Source organism: Neoarius graeffei, chromosome 25 (assembly GCF_027579695.1).
Source record: "Neoarius graeffei isolate fNeoGra1 chromosome 25, fNeoGra1.pri, whole genome shotgun sequence".
Lineage (NCBI taxonomy): Eukaryota > Metazoa > Chordata > Actinopteri > Siluriformes > Ariidae > Neoarius > Neoarius graeffei.
The window spans coordinates 26,007,956-26,028,255 of record NC_083593.1 but is presented as its reverse complement, the minus strand read 5'-3'; the positions used below and the strand labels follow the sequence as shown (position 1 = coordinate 26,028,255).

Below are 20,300 nucleotides of genomic sequence, written 5' to 3'. Positions count from 1 at the left end.
CTGACCCTAATAATAATAAAAAGAAGAAAACATTTGAATACAATTGGGCCTTGCACCTATGGTGCTCAGGCCCTAATAAAAAGAAGAATTGATTTGAATACAATAGGGCCTTGCACCTCCAGTGCTCGGGCCCTAATAAAAAGAAGAATCTCTGGTGCAGCGGCCTCTGGTGAACACCAGAGGCCTTGCACTTCTGGTGCTCGGGCCCTAAATGTAGCTGCTTGTGGTGATAAAGGGCACTTGAGGCCTATTGTTTTCAGCATGTTTTTTCTTATTATTATTTTCTCCACCCACCAATTCATTTTTGAGCTATTTGCACATACATATGTCCTATGATACAATTTGAGGTGATATTACTTCACAATTTATCATCCCGTATGTCTGAAGTTCACGGTGGTGTAGTGGTTAGCGCTGTCACCTCACAGCAAGAAGGTCCGGGTTCGAGCCCTATGGCCTGCAAGGGCCTTTCTGTGCGGAGTTTGCATGTTCTCCCCATGTCTGCGTGGGTTTCCTCCGGGTACTCCGGTTTCCCCCACAGTCCAAAGACATGCAGGTTAGGTTAACTGGTGACTCTAAATTGACCATAGGTGTGAATATGAGTCTGAATGGTTGTCTGTGTCTATGTGTCAGCCCTGTGATGACCTGGCAGCTTGTCCAGGGTGTACCCCGCCTTTCGCCTGTAGTCAGCTGGGATAGGCTCCAGCTTGCCTGAGACCCTATAGAACAGGATAAAGTGGCTAGAGATGATGAGATGAGATGTCTGAAGTTTGTATCTACCAACTTTCAAGGAATACTGATGAACTGCTTAGGAGAAGTGTGAAAGAGTATGTAAAAAAATAGGTCAAATCATCACAGATTCCAAAATGGCCGACTTCCCCAGCAAACAAGCCCGTACGGGGCCCGTGTGGGCTTTCCTCGGGCAGTGTGGGCTAGGGCCAGCCCTAACCTAGCCCACACAGGGCCAGCGAGGGCTTGCCCACGTCAGAACCCCAGCCACGGGCTAGCTGTGGGCTGCCCGCAATTACCCGATTGCCCCAGGAATACCACTACTGGCCCAATGCGGGCTAGCCCATTTGGGCCCATATGTCGTTTCTTAATTGGGCCGATGCGGGCTTTCTGTGGGCAGCCCACAGGCGAATCGTTTGTAAAGCCATTGTTTACATTTTGACACATTCCATCACAGACAAGAAGCAGAATACAGACTGACTTATGATTTTACATAGCATAGCAGCTACATCGATTGTTTTGCAAGTTTAACTATGTCGACTGTTCCCTGCAAACACGTACAGTTGGGGCCCACATGGGTCTCATCTGGGCTAGTTGGGCTTCGGGTGGGCATGGGCTTCGAGTGGGCTTTGTTGCTGGGCCCCACATGGGCAATGGGTGGGCATTGAATGGGCTAAATTAACATGGGCAATAGGTGGGCTTTGTTGTTGGGCCCCACATGGGCAGTTGGTGGGCATTAAATGGGCTATTTATCATGGGCAATAAGTGGGCTTTGTTGTTGGAGCCCATATGGGCAATGGGTGGGCATTGAATGGGCTAAATTAACATGGGCAATAGGTGGGCTTTGTTGTTGGGCCCCACATGGGCAGTTGGTGGGCATTAAATGGGCTATTTAGCATGGGCAATAAGTGGGCTTTGTTGTTGGAGCCCATATGGGCAATGGGTGGGCATTGAATGGGCTAAATTAACATGGGCAATAGGTGGGCTTTGTTGTTGGGCCCCACATGGGCAGTTGGTGGTCATTAAATGGGCTATTTAGCATGGGCAATAAGTGGGCTTTGTTGTTGGAGCCCATATGGGCAATGGGTGGGCATTGAATGGGCTAAATTAAGCATGGGCAGTAAGTGGGCTCCAGCAAGGCTCCATTTCAATTCAATTCAAAAACACAAGAATTTTACTCCCACACCTCTAAGATGCCATAACATAATATAAACAATACAACGTTAATTACAATTGAAAATAAAATTTCTCAATTTTAGAGCATAAAAGATAAAGTTTGCTAAAGCACACATATTCCGAGCACAACAAAGTTTGCAATAACTGAAAAGAAAGCAGGCATATTCCAGTGCAACTCCTGCAGGATAACCAAAGCAAGAAGCAATGCAAACTGGGAAATCTCCACCCCCTGTGAAATGGATACATTTCGCGCAGTTTCTGCTGCTTGCTGACTGACTGGCTTTTGTCTCTGCTGCCTGTGAAGAGAAGAGTGCACGCACGAGTTGGATCACTTAACAAAAGGTTGGTAAAATCTTTCTGCATGATACGAGTGTATTTTGGCAATAACTATGCTATTTCTGCAACTATGTTTTCACTGCATCATGTTAACCAAAAGGACAGGAACTAACTTTTAAGTTAATGTAAATGAATGAGGTGCTGTTGTTAGCTAACTTTGGTAATCAAGCCTGGTGAAACTTTGGATATTGATTCCGATCTTTAAGTCAGTATCAAGCTATTTTCGTGGTTACTATCTTCAGTAAGGAAGATAAGCTGTGAAATTCGTGAAGGTCAGCGATATTTTCAAGGCTAGATGATCGGGGCTCCCATTAACAATGCTTGTACTGATTCTCCACTTTTACAATATGGCCGACCTCAAAGACCCTTTTCACGTGACGTCACGACAAACGCGGCTGCCATTTTGGACATGTACAACCAGTAGTTTACCACAGCCAACATTGAGGAACGGCAGCAAAGAAAGTGTTTATTTTCAGCAAGACTTCCATCATGCCACTATATTGTTGTGCACCTGGATGTAGTAACCATCAACAAACAAGGCAAGGGTTATCATTTTATCGGATCCCGGTAGTTGCTGACTGACGGAGAAGATGGATAGCGGCGTACCGGCGCTTGTGTAGTGACCACTTTGTTGGAGGTAAGACGAATAAAATTAGTCAGAAAAGGCATTACATTGCTGTTAACATTCTGTGGCGGCGAGTGTGTAACCAAATAGGCTAAAATAACCCATTGTAACCTCTTTGTTCTTCTGTAGTAATATTAGCTAACGACATTAGCTAGCGTTGTGTTCCTTTGCTGTTGGTAGACTGTAGGACAGATCAGAGGCAGTGTTCTACAAACGGCGCTTAATTTGAGGGGGAGCAAGCCGGAGCGCGCTCCGGAACCTCGGGCGTTGGCTCCGGCAGCTATTTACACTGGATCCGGTGATCCGACACCTCTTTTGACTATGTAACAAAAAAAAAAAATTTAAATAAAAAAATGCAAGTTTATTTAGTGTTAATGTCTGATTTTGATATCTGTCTTGTTGGTGATTTCCCTCATGAAACGACATCCACAAAATATCTGCAGATGAACTTAATTTGCAGTGTTATTACAAAACATGCCCAGAAGCGCCGCGCCGCCCCCCTTCCGCACCGGAGCCGCTCATCCTCTGCGCTCCGGGACCTCCCACTTTACAAATTAAGCACTGCCTACAAATAAGTGTTCAAAACAAGAGGAACATGTATTTGTCTCTTAAATCCAGGCCGTTCCCTGTAATCTGTCACAACGGTTGGAGAAAGTAATGGCAAATAGCGAGTGCACAAGCCATAAAAGGTAAACTGTACACAGCGCCAGGGCAGTGTGATGGCATGTCTACTTTTAGATTGTGTTAGCTTATCAATGAACACACTCGTCACTCGACGAGTTTCACGTCTTTACGACGGATATTTAAATGTGTGTTAGGTATTATTGTTGCAGTCTAAGCAGTCATTGTAGCAGCTAGATGAGCAAGAACCGAAAGGGTCTGTGCCATAAACCGTTATTTCTGTACGGCGTTGCTAATGTGTCATTACTGTTGTTATTTCTCCCTCTGCTCGCCCTGTAAATGCCCTACGTCGCTGGATAGCGAAGGTGTTTTCTGCATCTCGCTCCTTTTTCTTGTATGTTCTCCGTTTGTCGCCTAGTCTTCACCAACGACCTTGACTGACTGACTGACTGACTGACTGAGCGCAGGAACATGAATAGCATACTCGACGCACATTGGACACATGAACATAATTCGCCTTTGGCTAAGTCCCGCCCCCTTGGGTTACAGTTGCAAGAATTTGCGCTGTCAAAAACTGTAGACCTCTGTCGGACCTTTTTTTGCGCTGTGATTGGTCAATCAACATTCTAGTGTGGGCCTTAGCCAAAGGTGAATTAACAGGCAGTCTTTCCAACACTGAGCATATATTTTAAGGGAAAAAAAAATTAACAGAATTGTCAACAGTTACTTAAACCTTCATTGCTTAGTCTCTGAAGCAGGTAGTTAGATGTATTTTATTAAAAGATATGATAGAAATCTTGTCATCACTGTAGAATAGATGCATAAATTAAATACATTGTTGGGGCCTTTAAATGGAGACATTACAATGGCATAATAAAGATGATTGTCATGTCCTAGATAGTTGTCATATTTTGGGCAGTGGGGTTTTCATTAAAGCCCAAAACTTTATGAACTCAAAAAAATATTCTTAACAATGTATAACCACATCCAGTGGTATAGTTATTAAGATACTAATCCTACACTATCAATGACTTCTTAGTTTTATTAGATTCTGAATTACTGCTGGTTTGACCAATCTATAAACTGATCAAGGGGAGTTGCTCTACAGTTTGATACAAAAAAATTCAATAGTGTTAAAAAGCATGCAAGAACTCATTTTCCATCTTAAAGGTGCTGTGTGTAATATCTTTAGTAGTTTGTTTCCAGAATTCATGCTGCCCATTCACAAATGTTACCTTTTTCACAAATACTTACCATCACCATCAAATTCTATGTAGTCATTATGACTGGGAAAATTGCACTTTTCGTACATGAAAAATGGGATCTTCTCCATGTGTGCCATTTTGGATTTCCAGAAATGGGAATTTTTAGCAGGAAAACTTACTGTATTTTGGTCATACTAGCAAATATTAAGTATATAAGTAAGTATAATAATTATATAAGTAAATATTCATGGCATCACATTTTCAATGAACAGAGTAGTTGCAATACCTACTTTGGCCACAATGTTACACACTGCACCTTTTAAAATGTTATCTGAAAGTAATTGCCTGATTTATGATTTACTGATTTATCTGTCTCCCACAGCAACATATGAAAGTGCACATGCAAAATTATTGCAAGAGGAACGTAGACATACTGACGTAAGCACAGAGCCTGAGTGTTCGGACGGTATGGGCCGGGGGAAGTGAAAAAAAGCGGTGAGTCTATTTGAATTTTATATATATAATATGGTATATACACAGTGTTTACTGTATATTAACTAAGTCGGCGTGTCGTCACTGTCGCGTTGCCAAAGTACTGCTACAGTGCCTATACAAAGTCTACACACCCCTGTTCAAATGTCAAGTTTTTGTGATGTAAAAAAATAACAAAGACAAATAATTTCACAACCTTTTTCACATTTAATAAAAATGATAACATGTACAATGCAATTGAGAAACAAACTCCAAACTTTAAATGGAAAATATAGAAAATAAAAAACTTGAATTAATATGGTTGCATAAATATGCACAGCCTTATACTAATGCATTGTCTTAACATCGTTGGCTTTTATTACAGCACTCAGACTTTTTGACATGGTGTCTATCAGCATAGCACATCTTGATGTGGCAATATTAGCCCACTGTTCTTTGCAAAGGTACTCCAAATCTCACACATCACAAGTGCATGCCCTGTGCACAGTCCTCTTCACATTACCTGACAGATGTTCAATGGGATTCAGGTCTGAACTCTGTCTGGGCCATTCCAAAACCTCAATCTTATTGTGGTGAGGCCATTCTTTTGTTGATTTTAGGTGTGTGTTCGTGTGTAATTGTTGTTCTGAAAGGTTAAGAAGTTCTTCATCTTCAACATTATAACAGGGAGATGAAGGTTTTGTGCCACTACCACTGCCAATGTGGAGCTGTCCATAATTCCCTCCTCCCTGACTAAGGCCCCAGTTCCAGCTAAAGAAAAACAGTCACAAAGCATGATGTTTCCACCACCATGCTTCACTCTAGGCATGGGGTTATTTGGGTGATGTACAGTGTTGTTTTTGCACCAAACATACCTTTTGAAATTATGTCCAAAATGTTCAACCTTGGTTTCATCAGACCATAGCACATTTTCCCATATGCTTTTGGGACATTAAAGATGTCTTTTTGCAAAATGTACTCCACCAAGGGTGAACATTTTGGATATAATTCCAAAAGAATATTTGGCCAAAACACCACCCAAATAACACCATACCTACAGTGAAGTATGGTAGTGGCAGCATCATGCTTTTGTACTGTTTTATTCAGCTGGAACTGGGGCCTTAGTCAGGGAGGAGAGAATTATGAACAGGTCCAAATTACAGTCAGTATTGCCGCAAAACCTTCAGCCCTGTTAGAAAGTTGAATATGAAGAAAAACTTAATCCTTCAGATGACAAGTACCCTACACACATTCCTAAATCAACAAAAGAATAGGTTTCACCAGAATGAAATTGAAGTTTTGGAATGGCCCAGCCAGAGTTCAGACCTAGATCCCATCAGATTTGGAGTACTTTTGCCAAAAGAAATTGACAAATTTTGCCAAATCAACATGTGCCATGCCGATAGACTCCTACCCAAAAAGTCTGAGTGCTGTAATAAAAGCCAAAGGTGCTAAAACAATGTATTAGTTTGACAGTGTGCATGTTTATGCAACCATGTTTATTTAAGTTTTTTATTTTCTACATTTTTCCTTTAAAGCTTTGCGTTTGTTTTTCAATTGCATTGTACAGGTAATAATTTATAGTAAAGATGGAACAAGTTGTGAAATTATTTGTCATTCTGTCATTTTTTTTTTTTACATAACAAAAACCTGGCATTTCAACAGGAGTGTGTAGACTTTCAATATCCACTGTATATTGAAATTGGGGAGATATTTACATTAAGGCCCTATGGGAGGAACATGATGATTAATTTAGCTTAATGTCATCAAACAGTTCGCAAATTGTAATATTGCTGCCTCCCAAAACATGAGTAGTATGTAGTATTGCTGCCTCCCGCCAATGGGGACATAAACGGCACATGCAGTGATTTTTCAATGCCAATCAAGTCCTAATTTTTGTAGATGTCACTTCTTACCATGTCCCAACAACTTACCTTCATGTTCATTCATTACCACTTCACATAATTTAACATAACACTATTCAAATTGCTTTCAAATAAGACACCTAACCTACGATTCTCCTGTGGTTCCCCCAAATGAGTATGGTGGGCGCCTGATTTTGGTGCAAACATGAGAAATGCCCGGATGCCTGACTTAGTGAATTCCTTTATAAATATAAGCTAATGCTTTAGTTGAAGTAGTTACAGTTTAACTGAAATGCTCTAACTTATTGATTGTGCTTGATTATAATATATGTTTAGGCCAGTTGTCATGTCCAGAGAAGATGAGGAGAATGATGACATCCATCCTCTTCCTCCTCCACCCGGGGCTCTGCGAACGCCTCCACCTCTTCCTCCTCCACCCGGGGCTCTGCGAACGCCTCCACCTCTTCAGCGTGCACCCGGGGCTCTGCGAACGCCTGCAGAGACGCCTGCAGCTGCCGAGTCTTTCATCCCAAGACAAAATATTCGGGATGGCATGTTTCAGCATATTTTGAGACTACTGGAGGACCTGAAAGACGCTCAAGTGGAACATGGGAGAATTCTCCAGGCCCTCGTGCAAAATCGTCAAAACATGCCTGACCTAATTCGCACCACTCCTGAAGGTTTCCCCCTAAAGACAATTACTGATCTAATGTCCATGGAGGAGAAACTGCAAGACCCCACCTTCATGGCAGAACTGGTATGTATTTTAAATGTACTGTATGTGAACTGAATCTATCTGTTGCTTCCTGTAGCCTATGAACGGCTGTTATTTAACATGCAAAAGCCCAATTGTTTTAAAAATGGCTACACCAATAGCATACTGCAGCTTACATTCGTATGACATGAACTTTATCCACACGGCTTTCCCTGTCCATAATAACCACGTAGCGACTGCAGAAAACTTTTAAGGAAGTAGCAGGACATACGTAAAGTGGCTGTGGCTACTGCCAGTGGTGGTGGAGCAACTGGGTTTGTGAGACTCACACAAGCGCGAGGGGAGGGGTTCAGGGGGGGACGAATCAGGCACTATATGCGCAGCGCAAACCTGGAAAACTGAGGTTAAATACTTTTTTTTTATTTTTTCTTCGAGGAAAGTTTACTTATGGTGATGTAAAAAAAAGTGTTAACATATTACACTTTGGCCTAGATCAGGCCTATTCAATTGGCGGCCCGCTTCAAAAATTTAACAGCATTCGCGAGTCTCCAGAACAAACATACATTTTAAACTCTCGCTTACACTAGTTAGTTTGCCTCCCTTTCTAATTTCCAATCCGTTTTACATTCTTAATATGCTTATTTGCATTCTTAAACAAATCTTTTCAATCAATGTCGTTGGAAGAGTGTCGGGCGTTGCGATGTGCAGTAACAAGCGTCTCGCGTCATGCCAAAGCAGCACTGTAGTACAAGGTGCGTGCGTTTGTGATGTGTCTGAAATCAGTCCATAAACAAATGTTGACTAGGCAAACAATCTCCCATCTTCAATAATGAGACTGAGCTAGCACCACGTCCATGGTTGCTGTGGAAGAGTCCACTGGAAAAATTATTTATGGGGCGTCGGACAACGGAGATACACAGATTTGACAACCGACTTCAAAGATTAAACACGGAGGTGGCATCTAGCAGTTTCGTAGGACTACTTTATGGGTAAAGAAATTAAACCTCCAAAGTCGATCAAAACGACATGCCAATGATGACCATTGCACAATAAGCGTGAGCATTTGAGATGTGTTTGTGGAATGTCCGTATCGTACACGTGAACGAAAAAAGTGTGAGCGTCAAGTTGGGAGGGAAATACAGTTACGAGACCAGCCTGGCTTTGTGATCGCGTTGACGAGACAATGGGCACATCCACGCTTGTAGTAAGCTAGAGTCCGGTAAAAAAAAATATTTGTGAACGCAGCTTCGCAGACTTGACAACTCACTTCAAAGGTCCTTCAAAAAGGATGGGGTGTGTCTGCAGTAGTGTTCATATGGCTAAAGGTTACAGTTGGTCACTCAGAATGCACGTAACGTTAACGTTCCATATCAAGTTCCGATGTGCCCGGTCACTAATCAATTAATTATTTCAAGATCGCTTGCAGTTATGTAGGCCTATGCTACTGCAAAAATCCTCTGTAGCCTGCTGTACACATCTTCCTCCCGCGATTTTTCCCCTGGTGGTGTTTTATCACAACCACATATTCACTTAAGAGGACAGATAATTTCTGTTTGGTAAATTTGTGGGGTCAGATAACAGTAAAGTTATTGAACTTGCAATACTGGGATGTACTCTGTCCAAAATATTGCAATAAAGAACAATGCACGAATTGCATTGCACAATGTATGATAGTTTTTTTTCCCCTTCAGTTTACTGCAGTAATGTAGCAACAGCTTTGATATTGCAGGACAACAAATGATCTTGTGTTGTGATTCTCTGGCTTGTCTTTTAAGGCTACATTGAACATTCAATGTTAAGATAATATTTAGATAGTTTTTACTGGTTGAAAATTGCTATTGCCAGTTGTTAGTGACCGCTGAACATGTGCGGCCCAGCTTAAGTTCTTGGTTTCAAAATGTGGCCCGAATGAAATTCTAATTGAATAGCCCTGGCCTTGATGAAATGAAATAAATTAGATGAAGATACGAAATTGTATGGACTGGTTTCAATACAACTTTTGAACAATACAATGTTTGAACATGTTTGTGGAGCTTTCCATTCATCAAGATCATGTTAGTCAAGAGTTAAAATTCATGACTGGATGTTGTAACTTGAACAACGATTCGGTTACTCGTGGTGGCTTTGCTGGCTGGCGGCATGATTATAACTTGCATCAAAAAATCGCTTTGTGGGGGCTCTTCGCATTGTAAACATTACGTTTTCTGAGTATCAATACAGACTGCTTTGAATTGGTGGCCCCAGGTCTAGCTTAATGAAACGCAACTCACTAACAGTGAATTTTATATGAAACTTCTAAAGTGTGCTCATATCCATGTATCTGGCAGTGCTTCCATATTGAGAAGTTTACTCCAGTGAGCAATATAGATTAACCTGCCTAGTGCCTTGTATTGTGTTTGTTACCCCTCAGATTGCAGCTGTGGCTGACATTGGAGGGGCCACTGTTGACGGGGCCACCCGCCGTATGATGGCCTTCCTCCTTGAACACAAGTTTTCAAGAGGGTTCAACTTCTTGGGAAGAAATGGCAAGAGGGGCTTCAAGCCCCTCAAGCTGTTTGAAGTCGTTTTATGGTAGGTGGACAATACAGTATTACAAATATAGAGAATACCAATCATGCAACTACAGGTGTGTAAGGGTGGGCATAGGTCATGTCTGGGGTAGTTAAGAAGTCGACGGTTCTTGTTTTATTTTTATTTAACTGAATGACACACCCCCTACCATTTAATATGCAGACATGAAACGCGATATTTGGCTGAGAGTTGTCACATGATGTAAGTCACTGCTATATTTGTGTCTTGCAGGAGCCTTGAAGAAGAACACGATGACTCGTACCATCACAAGGAAGGATGCGGAGAAGGCAGTCCCCAAATGGCTCATTAGGGCTAGGGACAGGGGGGGGAATAGACAGGCCCGTCAGGCCAGAGTAGCAGCTCCTCCAGAAATGTAATTTTTTTTTTTTTTTTTTCTTTCACGCATACATGCGTGCACGCACGCACGCGCGCACACACACACCACACACACATAAATGCAGACACACATGCAGACATGCAGATACACGCGCGCACACACACACACACCTTTTATCGGCCCACCTTTTTGGCAGGGAGCCAGGAGTGGGAGTCTGCATTAACAGCTCCTCCGACTGTACTTTTTCTTTCTTTTTTAAAATTAAAGCTTGTGTTAACCACATTCTCAAGAGTCAGTGTTATGTTTCAGTTTTTAAGATATTGGCACGCAAAACATGTATTTAGAGTTGTTAGCAGTTGAAGTAAATGTATTTGTTATTGCTGTTTGTGTAAAGAACTGTACTATGGGCTGACTGTAATAGGCCCACACAATACCTGAAAGGGTAAAATAAGGGACCCATAATGAGCCCGCATGGGACAACTCCGTGTGGGACCCAGATGGGAGAAACCTGGGTTGCCCAAGTAGGTTTTAGCTAGGGCCCATATGAAACCCACTTTTAGCCCAACTGGGCTTGCCCACATGGGGCCACCGCATAACCCTTGGCCAAAACCGACTGGAGCCCAGCTGGGCAGCCCACATTCAACCCATGTGGGACCCAGATGGGAGAAACCTGGGTTGCCCAAGTAGGTTTTAGCTAGGGCCCATATGAAACCCACTTTTAGCCCAACTGGGCTTGCCCACATGGGGCCACCGCATAACCCTTGGCCAAAACCGACTGGAGCCCAGCTGGGCAGCCCACATTCAACCCATGTGGGACCCACATGGGTGTGTCGTGCGGGACCCAGATGGGAGAAACCTGGGTTGCCCAAGTAGGTTTTAGCTAGGGCCCATATGAAACCCACTTTTAGCCCAACTGGGCTTGCCCACATGGGGCCACCGCATAACCCTTGGCCAAAACCGACTGGAGCCCAGCTGGGCAGCCCACATTCAACCCATGTGGGACCCACATGGGTGTGTCGTGCGGGACCCAGATGGGAGAAACCTGGGTTGCCCAAGTAGGTTTTAGCTAGGGCCCATATGAAACCCACTTTTAGCCCAACTGGGCTTGCCCACATGGGGCCACCGCATAACCCTTGGCCAAAACCGATTGGAGCCCAGCTGGGCAGCCCACATTCAACCCATGTGGGACCCACATGGGTGTGTCGTGCGGGACCCAGATGGGAGAAACCTGGGTTGCCCAAGTAGGTTTTAGCTAGGGCCCATATGAAACCCACTTTTAGCCCAACTGGGCTTGCCCACATGGGGCCACCGCATAACCCTTGGCCAAAACTGACTGGAGCCCAGCTGGGCAGCCCACATTCAACCCATGTGGGACCCAGATGGGAGAAACCTGGGTTGCCCAAGTAGGTTTTAGCTAGGGCCCATATGAAACCCACTTTTAGCCCAACTGGGCTTGCCCACATGGGGCCACCGCATAACCCTTGGCCAAAACCGACTGGAGCCCAGCTGGGCAGCCCACATTCAACCCATGTGGGACCCACATGGGTGTGTCATGCGGGACCCAGATGGGAGAAACCTGGGTTGCCCAAGTAGGTTTTAGCTAGGGCCCATATGAAACCCACTTTTAGCCCAACTGGGCTTGCCCACATGGGGCCACCGCATAACCCTTGGCCAAAACCGACTGGAGCCCAGCTGGGCAGCCCACATTCAACCCATGTGGGACCCACATGGGTGTGTTGGCAGGGTAGGCTCGTGTCTGACTGTCGCCAACATAATCCTGCCCAAGAATGAGATGCACGACGCACTAAGCACTGACTGTACACTTCAACCTCGCGCCAGATGATGATGCGTCATACCTGATCTAACCAATCGCACATTTCCCTGATCCCCAGTAGCAAGAAGTGGAACTTGCGCACTCAAGCAAGCAGTGCAAAAAGTGCCACCAACAGTGAAAAAACATTTTCGGTCACCAGCATTCTCCATACAAAACAGATATGCATGTTGACCGAATATTTAACCCCTTACATTCCAGGGATTATTCAATAATGGTTTTAAATTGCTAAGGCCGAACCACAAAGGAGATATTCATGAAAAAACCTCAGCTGTCCCACTTTACCAGTGGTCCCACTTTACCAATGTTCACCCCAGTGTATAACCTATATATAAGTATATTGTATACTAGTAGGCCAAGCTAGCACACAGACAGAAATAGGCTGTTTTAAACACGATGTGAATCTCAATTGAAATTATGAAAAGTGCATTAAACATAAATGTTGTCATATTACAGTGTATGTCTGAAGGAATGGGATTGGAATGGTGCTGCCTATGATGATAGTCCTATAGCCCAAATTTGATCTGCTTACAGGAACATGGCATCCAGGAGTTATTGGACTAAACGCAGACGCACATTAAGAATCCTTCAGTCTTTTGAGTCACATTCTGACAATGGAGGAGATATTTTGGATGCTGTTGACCGTGACATCAGTCAGGCCCCGAATGACAGTGCTGAGGAGGAAGACGATGTTTTCATGGACTGCACAAGTTCATTTGATGACTGTAACGATAAGAGAGTTGATGGCATGACCTCAGATGGTGACTATGAAGACAGTGACTCAGAGGATGTTTGTGAAACTGATGAAGATAGTGAAGATGAATGTTCAAAATTGACAAATGTTCTTTGTGACTGGGCTCTGAGGAACAATGTGCCACAGAACACCTTTTCTGATCTTCTTAGTGTGCTACAGGAGTTCCATCCAAGCCTGCCAAAGCAAGCTCGAACCCTGCTAAAAACAGCTAAAATAGCAGCCAATGTAAAGAACATAAAAGGAGGGGAGTATTTACACATTGGCATTCTCAAATACCTCCAGACAATCGCAACAGATGCTCTCCACAATGTTAGTGAGATGATTAATTTACAAGTTAATGTGGATGGTTTGCCATTATATAAGAGCTCAGCTTTGCAGTTGTGGCCAATCTTGGGCAAAGTGCCATTTGATAAGGATCCCTTTGTCATTGGAATGTTTTGTGGCAAGACAAAGCCTCTAGATTTAGAGGAATATTTGCATGATTTTGTGGAGGAGGTAGCACAGCTTGAGAAGGGGTTTCACATGGCTGGGAAGACCTTCTTTTTAAGAATTGACTGTTTCGTCTGTGACGCTCCCGCGAGGTCATTTCTAAAAAACATCAAAGGGCACAATGGGTATTTTGGATGTGAGCGTTGCACTCAAGAGGGAGTCTATGTCCACAACCATATGACTTTCCCTGAGAAGACAGCTGTGCCTCGCACAGATGACCAGTTTTTGAGAAAAGTGGATGAGGACCACCACAAGGGCGACTCCCCCCTTACTCGAATTAATCTAGGCATGATAACAATGTTCATCCTGGATTACATGCATCTTGTTTGTCTAGGCGTCACTCGAAAACTGATGCGTTTTTGGATGAAAGGAGATTTGTCGTGTAGGCTGGGTTCTCAGGCAGTGATGGCGATCTCTGCAAGACTGGTACAGCTAAGACAACACATCCCAATTGAATTTCAAAGAAAGCCAAGAAGTTTGTCAGAAATTGACAGATGGAAAGCAACTGAATACCGCCAGTTCCTTCTTTATACAGGCCCAATTGTTTTGCAAGGCATCCTTCCATCTTCCCAATACACCAATTTCCTAAATCTCTCCATTGCCATGTACCTCATGCTCTCCCCTGCTCTCTGCAAATACTATTGTGACTTTGCTGACGCTCTAATGTCTCATTTTTTGAATGAATTTGAACAATTATACGGAGCAAATGAATTGGTGTACAATGTGCATAATTTATGCCATCTAGCTGATGATGTGAGGAGATATGGAGCATTGGATGGAGTATCAGCCTTTCCATTTGAAAACTACATGAGGAAATTAAAAAAAGTTTGCAGGAAACCCCAATTTGTCTTACAACAACTACACCGGCACATCACATTGGAAAGAGCCTTTATGAAACCCAGAAAACTCAAAAACTCAAAGACAATACTGAAAATCAAACATACATGTGGACCAACAATTGCCACCTTGCCTCACTGCACCCAATACAGAAAGGCGGTTTTTGAACTTTTCAGTGTTGCCACAACTGTTGGTGACAACTGTGTCATGGCTCAAGGCAATCTGGGACTTGTACAGAACATACTCTGCGATGAGAGAACACAAAAAACGTACATCATTTTTAGGAGGTTTTTGAAACTAGAGTCACTGTTCTTCAGCCCCATGGACTCAAAGGACATTGGCTTTTATAAAGCCAGTAATCTAGAAAATACAGATCAAATGTATCGCTTGTCAGATGTCACCCAAAAGTATGTTTTGATACCAATGACATCAGAGTGGGCAGCCATTCCTCTCCTCCACAGTAATTAGCCACCCCCCCACCCCCACCTGACAGTTTTTTTTTTTTATCTTTTTTTTATTATTATTATTTTTTTACTTTCAGGCCAATCATGTATTTTGTTGTGGAGTTCCTTGACAACTCTGTTGGGATTGTAAGCAACAGCTGGACTAATGGTGACAATTCGATGACCTTCTGGCCACCTTATGCAGATCCAAATAAATTTAAAATGGCTCTATTAACACATGCAGTCCCTGGACCAGCGTGGACCACCCACACCATCACAGTTTTGGGCACTGCAGGTAGGACTCTCCTTTTTTCAAGAATTGAAAATAATGCTGAATGCAAACATTAATCTGAACAGTTTGTAATTTCTTTTTCCCCTTAATGGTTGGTGAAAAGTTTATTCTCACTTAAAAAACAGTTTATCCATTTTTCCACAGCGTTACAACAGGAATGTCAGAAGCAGTGATGCCTGATGAATTGATATGGTATATAAATTTGGGTCTGACAAACTTTTGCCTTTACAGATGACTATGAAAAGGCGAGAAAAAAGGCCAAAATGGCAGAAACACATTTAGCTGTCGCCAGTGAGCCTGAGGAGTTGGAGAGATGCCAGCGTTCAAGACAGTAAGTTTGAGTTGTGCCACTGTAGAAGACATTGGGTTAAATTGTGCCAATTATTGAAGTAGATGATAATAATTCTGTCAGGACCATTAAAGTCTGAACACACTTTCTTTATTGAAAAGTTATGAATTAGATTTGGTTAGGCTTTGTTCAGAGGAGCACCGTGAAAAAGCAACCAACCAATTTAAGATTTGGAGAGCAAACATTCCCCTCATTAATTTAAGCAATAAGCCACGAGAGGCCGTGGGTTTACGCTTGATTTACAACGGCTGGGGAGTTGGAGCACGACGCCTATGCCATGTTATTCACAACAAGGAGCTGGGTAGGTAAATTATGAATGAGAAAACAAACAACTAAAGTTATCCTGTTTCTTTGTGCAGACCAAAGAAACGTTACATCACCCTGCCTGAGCCTGGACCAAGTAGACCATTGCCACCAGTTCCACCAGCAGCGATGAACCTGACTCTTATGAGCCCACCCCCACCACTTTCACCAGTGAGGCAGCCATCATTGTCCTCATGTAGGTTATGCACATTTACACATTTTCCCCATAAACTCTAGGCCTATAAATCTCCCTCATGCACACACAAAGAAATGTCTTCTTTAATATCTGTGTGAATGACTGTAGTCGCATCAAAAGACAATTCTCTGAGGCACAGTGTAACAGAAACTTTTTTTTCTCATCTTTGCAGCAAGTTCACACTCAGGCCAAGCCCATCACATGGACACCCAGCTGTTGAGCCCACCTCAACCCCTCCCAATTCACCCCCCTTTGAGGCAGCCATCATCATCCTCAAGTAGGCATTATTTACAACTTTTTCCCATACCCCACGCCCCAACACACACACACACTCAAAAGATATGTATCATCTTGTTTAGTGTGACTGACTGCAACCACGTCAAAAACAATTTTGTTTGACACACATGTGTAACAGTTTTTTTCTCATCTTTGCAGGAAATCCATCTGAACAAGTGGACGACCAACTTAGTCCACCCCTCCCTATTTACCCACCTGCAAGGCAGCCATCATTATCCTCAGGTAGGTTATGCAGATATACCTTAAGTGTTCAACTGGTATTGAGTCCAAAACTTTTACTGCTATTGCATCCATCAAGCCACTTAAATGTCCCTATAGCTGTCTATATCAGACTTAACTTGGATTGAGAATTGAGCTCTGATGGACAGTGAAGCAGTGACTGAAGTTATTTTGGATGTAGACAGTTCTAAAAATAGAAATGGTTTGATGGATTCAAGATCAGTTAGGAGTTTGGAGAAAACTGGAGGGTCTTTTTTATTGCATATTCATCCGTTTGTACACATTTTATATTTTTCCCCTTACATTCTGTATTATTTATCATAGCTCATTGAAAATTGGTGTTCATTCGCCTATTCGCATTTGGATACAAAGCAAAAGACATAAATCATGATACCTTTTGAAAAATCTTTAGAAAACATGTTAGCATGATAGCACTATCCTGACTGTAAGCTTCTCTCAAGCACAAAAGCCACTCAGTTCAGTGTCTTTTTCCTTTCAGGCCTTGAGAGATATTTGGTCTCTACGCTGGAGGAGATTAAGGATAGGCTGTCTGCATTGGAGCGGACGGTGACAATGTTGGCCAGATCAGGCAGCAACAAACACGCAAAGCTGCCAGACAACTTGGAGCTACCTCTCCAGAACTTCCAGGACCTCAATGGACTGGAGGAAAAACTGGAGGACAGCCCCTACCAAAAAGAATTGGTATGTATATTGGTTTCTAAGTTGCAGCCCCTTTAAGTTCTTTGAAAAGGTATTATAGTAAAGGTCTGAGGCGAATTCCTCTCTATGATCAAGAAGTTATAAGTGATGATATATGGAGTTACCTTAACTGATGGCGTGTGTTATGATGCTTTTGAAAAATGTGCACAAGTGGGACTTTTGATTCAGTAGTTTGTGTTGTATCAGCTTGTTTTTTTATGTCCACATTAAATCTATGAAAATGGCTTATAATGTCCATTATTGTGGGAGCAGATGAGCTAATCTTTACTTTTCTTTCCTTTAGACTGCTTATCTGGGGACAATTGGTGGTGCCACTGTCCAGGCCACAACCAGGAGGGTCCTGGCCACCGTTTTCGGCCATTCATTGGCCATGACCATCAATTGGAATGGGTGCAATGACAAAAGGGCATTCCGGGACCTAAAATTAAAGAGGGTAGTTGTAGGTAAGTTTTTTTTTTTTTTTTTTTTTTTTTTTTTTTTAAATCTCCTACGATAAAATTGGCTGATCATCACTCTTTGACTGGCACTTAAGACACTGGATTCTCTTCATCTACAAATTGGATTCCAAAGTGAAATTTTATTTTGTGAATAACAACAAAATAATTTGCCGTCACATTTTTAAAAATCTGTTGCATGTATCAAATAAATGAATACATATTTCCCACGAAACAATATTTTTTCCTCCATCTTATGTGTAGATTGAATGTTTAAAAAGTGTTTTGTTTTATTCACAAAAATTCCAATTGTCCCAACTTTTTAGAATCTGTCCTGTACAATGTGCATTTTAAGTAATTCCTACTGTGCTTGTTCTCTGTTTATCTAGCACCCTGGTCCATATTGCACTCACTCTTCCAGTTTTAAACTAAACAAACTGCTAAAATTACACGCTGGACCTTTGAAATGAACTTCAAATCAAATATATCAAAAGTGCTGATTTTGCAAATAACCAAACATTCCTCTTATCTTGAAAACATTTTGCCCATCTATACAGATGCTGTTAGGAGAGGCTCAATGGACTCCCCACCAGCAGCACAGATTGAGGACGAGGTGAAGGTGTGGTTCCGGAATGCCCGAGATAGGGCGGGTGGCCGTAGGCAGCGGTACATTCGAGTTGCAGCACAGGACGTTTAATGTGTGTGTGTGTGCGCGCGTGCGCGTGTGTGTGTGTGTGTGTGTTAGTGGTGGAAGATATTCTTTACTTTTGAATGACAACCTCACTGGGATGTTAACCTATATACGCACCTGTCAATTTACAGAGGTGTGCAAAAGCGTTTGATGAACTGTATGTATTTGTTCAAATTTATTCATTTATTTATTTATGTGAAATTATTTATTAAAACTTGGACTCTGAAATTTTGGCTATTTCACATTTTTTAAACATTATTATGTATTGTCAAACACAATAAATAATAAACACTAGAAATTACTATTCAAACACACATTTTGATATTGATATTGTATGGGTCTAGGAAGGACAAAGTATTTATCAAGTCAATTATAGAATTCTTTAAATAATCTATACATTTTTTAAGTTTTTGTGTGCACACATTGTAGAATGAAATATAAATATTAATATATATAAAAATATCAATGTGTGTTTTCTGCGGGCCAGGAGAGGGCTATGCTTAGGGCAGAGTGAGGGCAGCCCATTCAGGACCTGTGTGGGCTTATTTAGGGCTAGGTGTGGGCTGCCCGTATGGGGCCCATACTGAAGGGCCAGTACTTTGCCAATGAGCAAAGCCTCACGGGCCCTGTGCGGGCAGCCCGCAGGGGGCCCCTAATATGGCCCATGGTGGGCCCAAAGGGGGCCTGCACGGGCTTGCTTGCTGGGTCCTGTTTCGCAGAGCTAATACAAACCAGTGAGAAATATGTTTGCCTCAGTGAGGACAATGTTCCTTCCAAAACTAATTAACATCAAATGAGTTGTGTGGCAACCAAAGCAAAAAGTTTTGAAATAGGGCACGCTATGTAGCTGATGAGGCCAACCTATGCTAATTTACAAAATTAGCTCAAACGATATCCCACAACAAATGTCAGAGGTAGGTTCTATGCATTTTTAGCCATCGTAAGCCCCTCAGAACAGCGCGGGAAAATTTGAAAATCCCATATCCCATTTAACATTGGCTGCCATTATGTCATCATTTGAGCTATCCACTATTCCATCACAATTTATCATCCTGTATGTTTGACACAATGTAGAAGGAATTTTGTTCATCTCAGAGCACTCCACACATCTACCAAATTTGACATGGACTGGTGAAACTATATACTGGGCAGGAGTCTCCATATATGGGGCGCTATGGAGTCCCCTGGACACACCTGGGGACAAGCCCCTATGGCTCAGTTTCAGTGCGCATGACTGACGTGTTTACCAAATTTCATGAGTTTTCGAATATGTACAACTCTTTCAAATCTGTACTTTTGAACTAGGTGGCGCTATGGAGTTAATGAAGCCCATCTAGATGGATTTACCATATCAGCTCAAATTGTATCATAGGACAAATGTATCTGCAAAATTTCATGAGTTTTTAGTTATTGTAAGCCCCTCAAAAGAGCTCGGGAAAATTTCAAAATCCTACATTCCATTCAAAATGGCTGATTTCCTGTTGGGCAGAGTCAAATACAACTAAGTGAACTTTGTCCTGTGTCACAAGAGTATCAATCACACCAAATCTTGTGCCAAGCCGAGCAACTTCATCTCAACCATAGCTTGTTCTCGGAGTTGTTATCGCCGAGCTCCAGGACCATGCCCATTCGCTTGCTCAGTGGAAGTTTGTGATTTTACTCACATTTGATCGGTGTGCCAAAATTTGTGAATTTTTGAGCATTGCAAGTGTCTCAAAAACAAGTTTTGCTGCAGAGAAAAAAATTATAAAAATAAAAAAATAAAATAAATATAGCCACTAGTGGCGATAAAGGGCC

General features: G+C 42.5%; 1 protein-coding gene across 2 annotated transcripts; it reads left to right on the top strand.

The window, feature by feature from the left end:
• Window positions 1-904: 904 nt before the first annotated feature.
• LOC132872996 (uncharacterized) lies at window positions 905-18,653 on the top strand. 2 transcript variants are annotated; one of them, XM_060908155.1, is made up of 13 exons: window positions 905-2,244; window positions 5,072-5,184; window positions 7,362-7,782; window positions 10,151-10,311; window positions 10,543-10,684; window positions 15,101-15,297; window positions 15,526-15,625; window positions 16,003-16,142; window positions 16,315-16,419; window positions 16,578-16,661; window positions 17,158-17,360; window positions 17,662-17,821; window positions 18,370-18,653. In XM_060908155.1, exons 4-13 carry the CDS (start codon window positions 10,263-10,265, stop codon window positions 18,507-18,509), a joined length of 1,320 nt encoding a protein of 439 aa, XP_060764138.1. In that variant the 5' UTR covers window positions 905-2,244; window positions 5,072-5,184; window positions 7,362-7,782; window positions 10,151-10,262; the 3' UTR covers window positions 18,510-18,653. The 2 variants fall into 2 exon arrangements, with proteins under 2 accessions (XP_060764138.1, XP_060764139.1); XM_060908156.1 differs by lacking the exon at window positions 905-2,244 and having other exon boundaries at window positions 4,788-5,184.
• Window positions 18,654-20,300: the final 1,647 nt, after the last annotated feature.

Excerpts from the sequence above, each read along its gene's own strand:
- LOC132872996 (XM_060908155.1), top strand. The coding sequence starts at position 10,263 with ATGGCAAGAGGGGCTTCAAGCCCCTCAAGCTGTTTGAAGTCGTTTTAT. Across the intron at positions 16,143-16,314 it reads GCAGCCATCATTGTCCTCAT|CAAGTTCACACTCAGGCCAA; the intron begins GTAGGTTATGCA and ends TCATCTTTGCAG. Across the intron at positions 17,822-18,369 it reads ATTAAAGAGGGTAGTTGTAG|ATGCTGTTAGGAGAGGCTCA; the intron begins GTAAGTTTTTTT and ends CCATCTATACAG.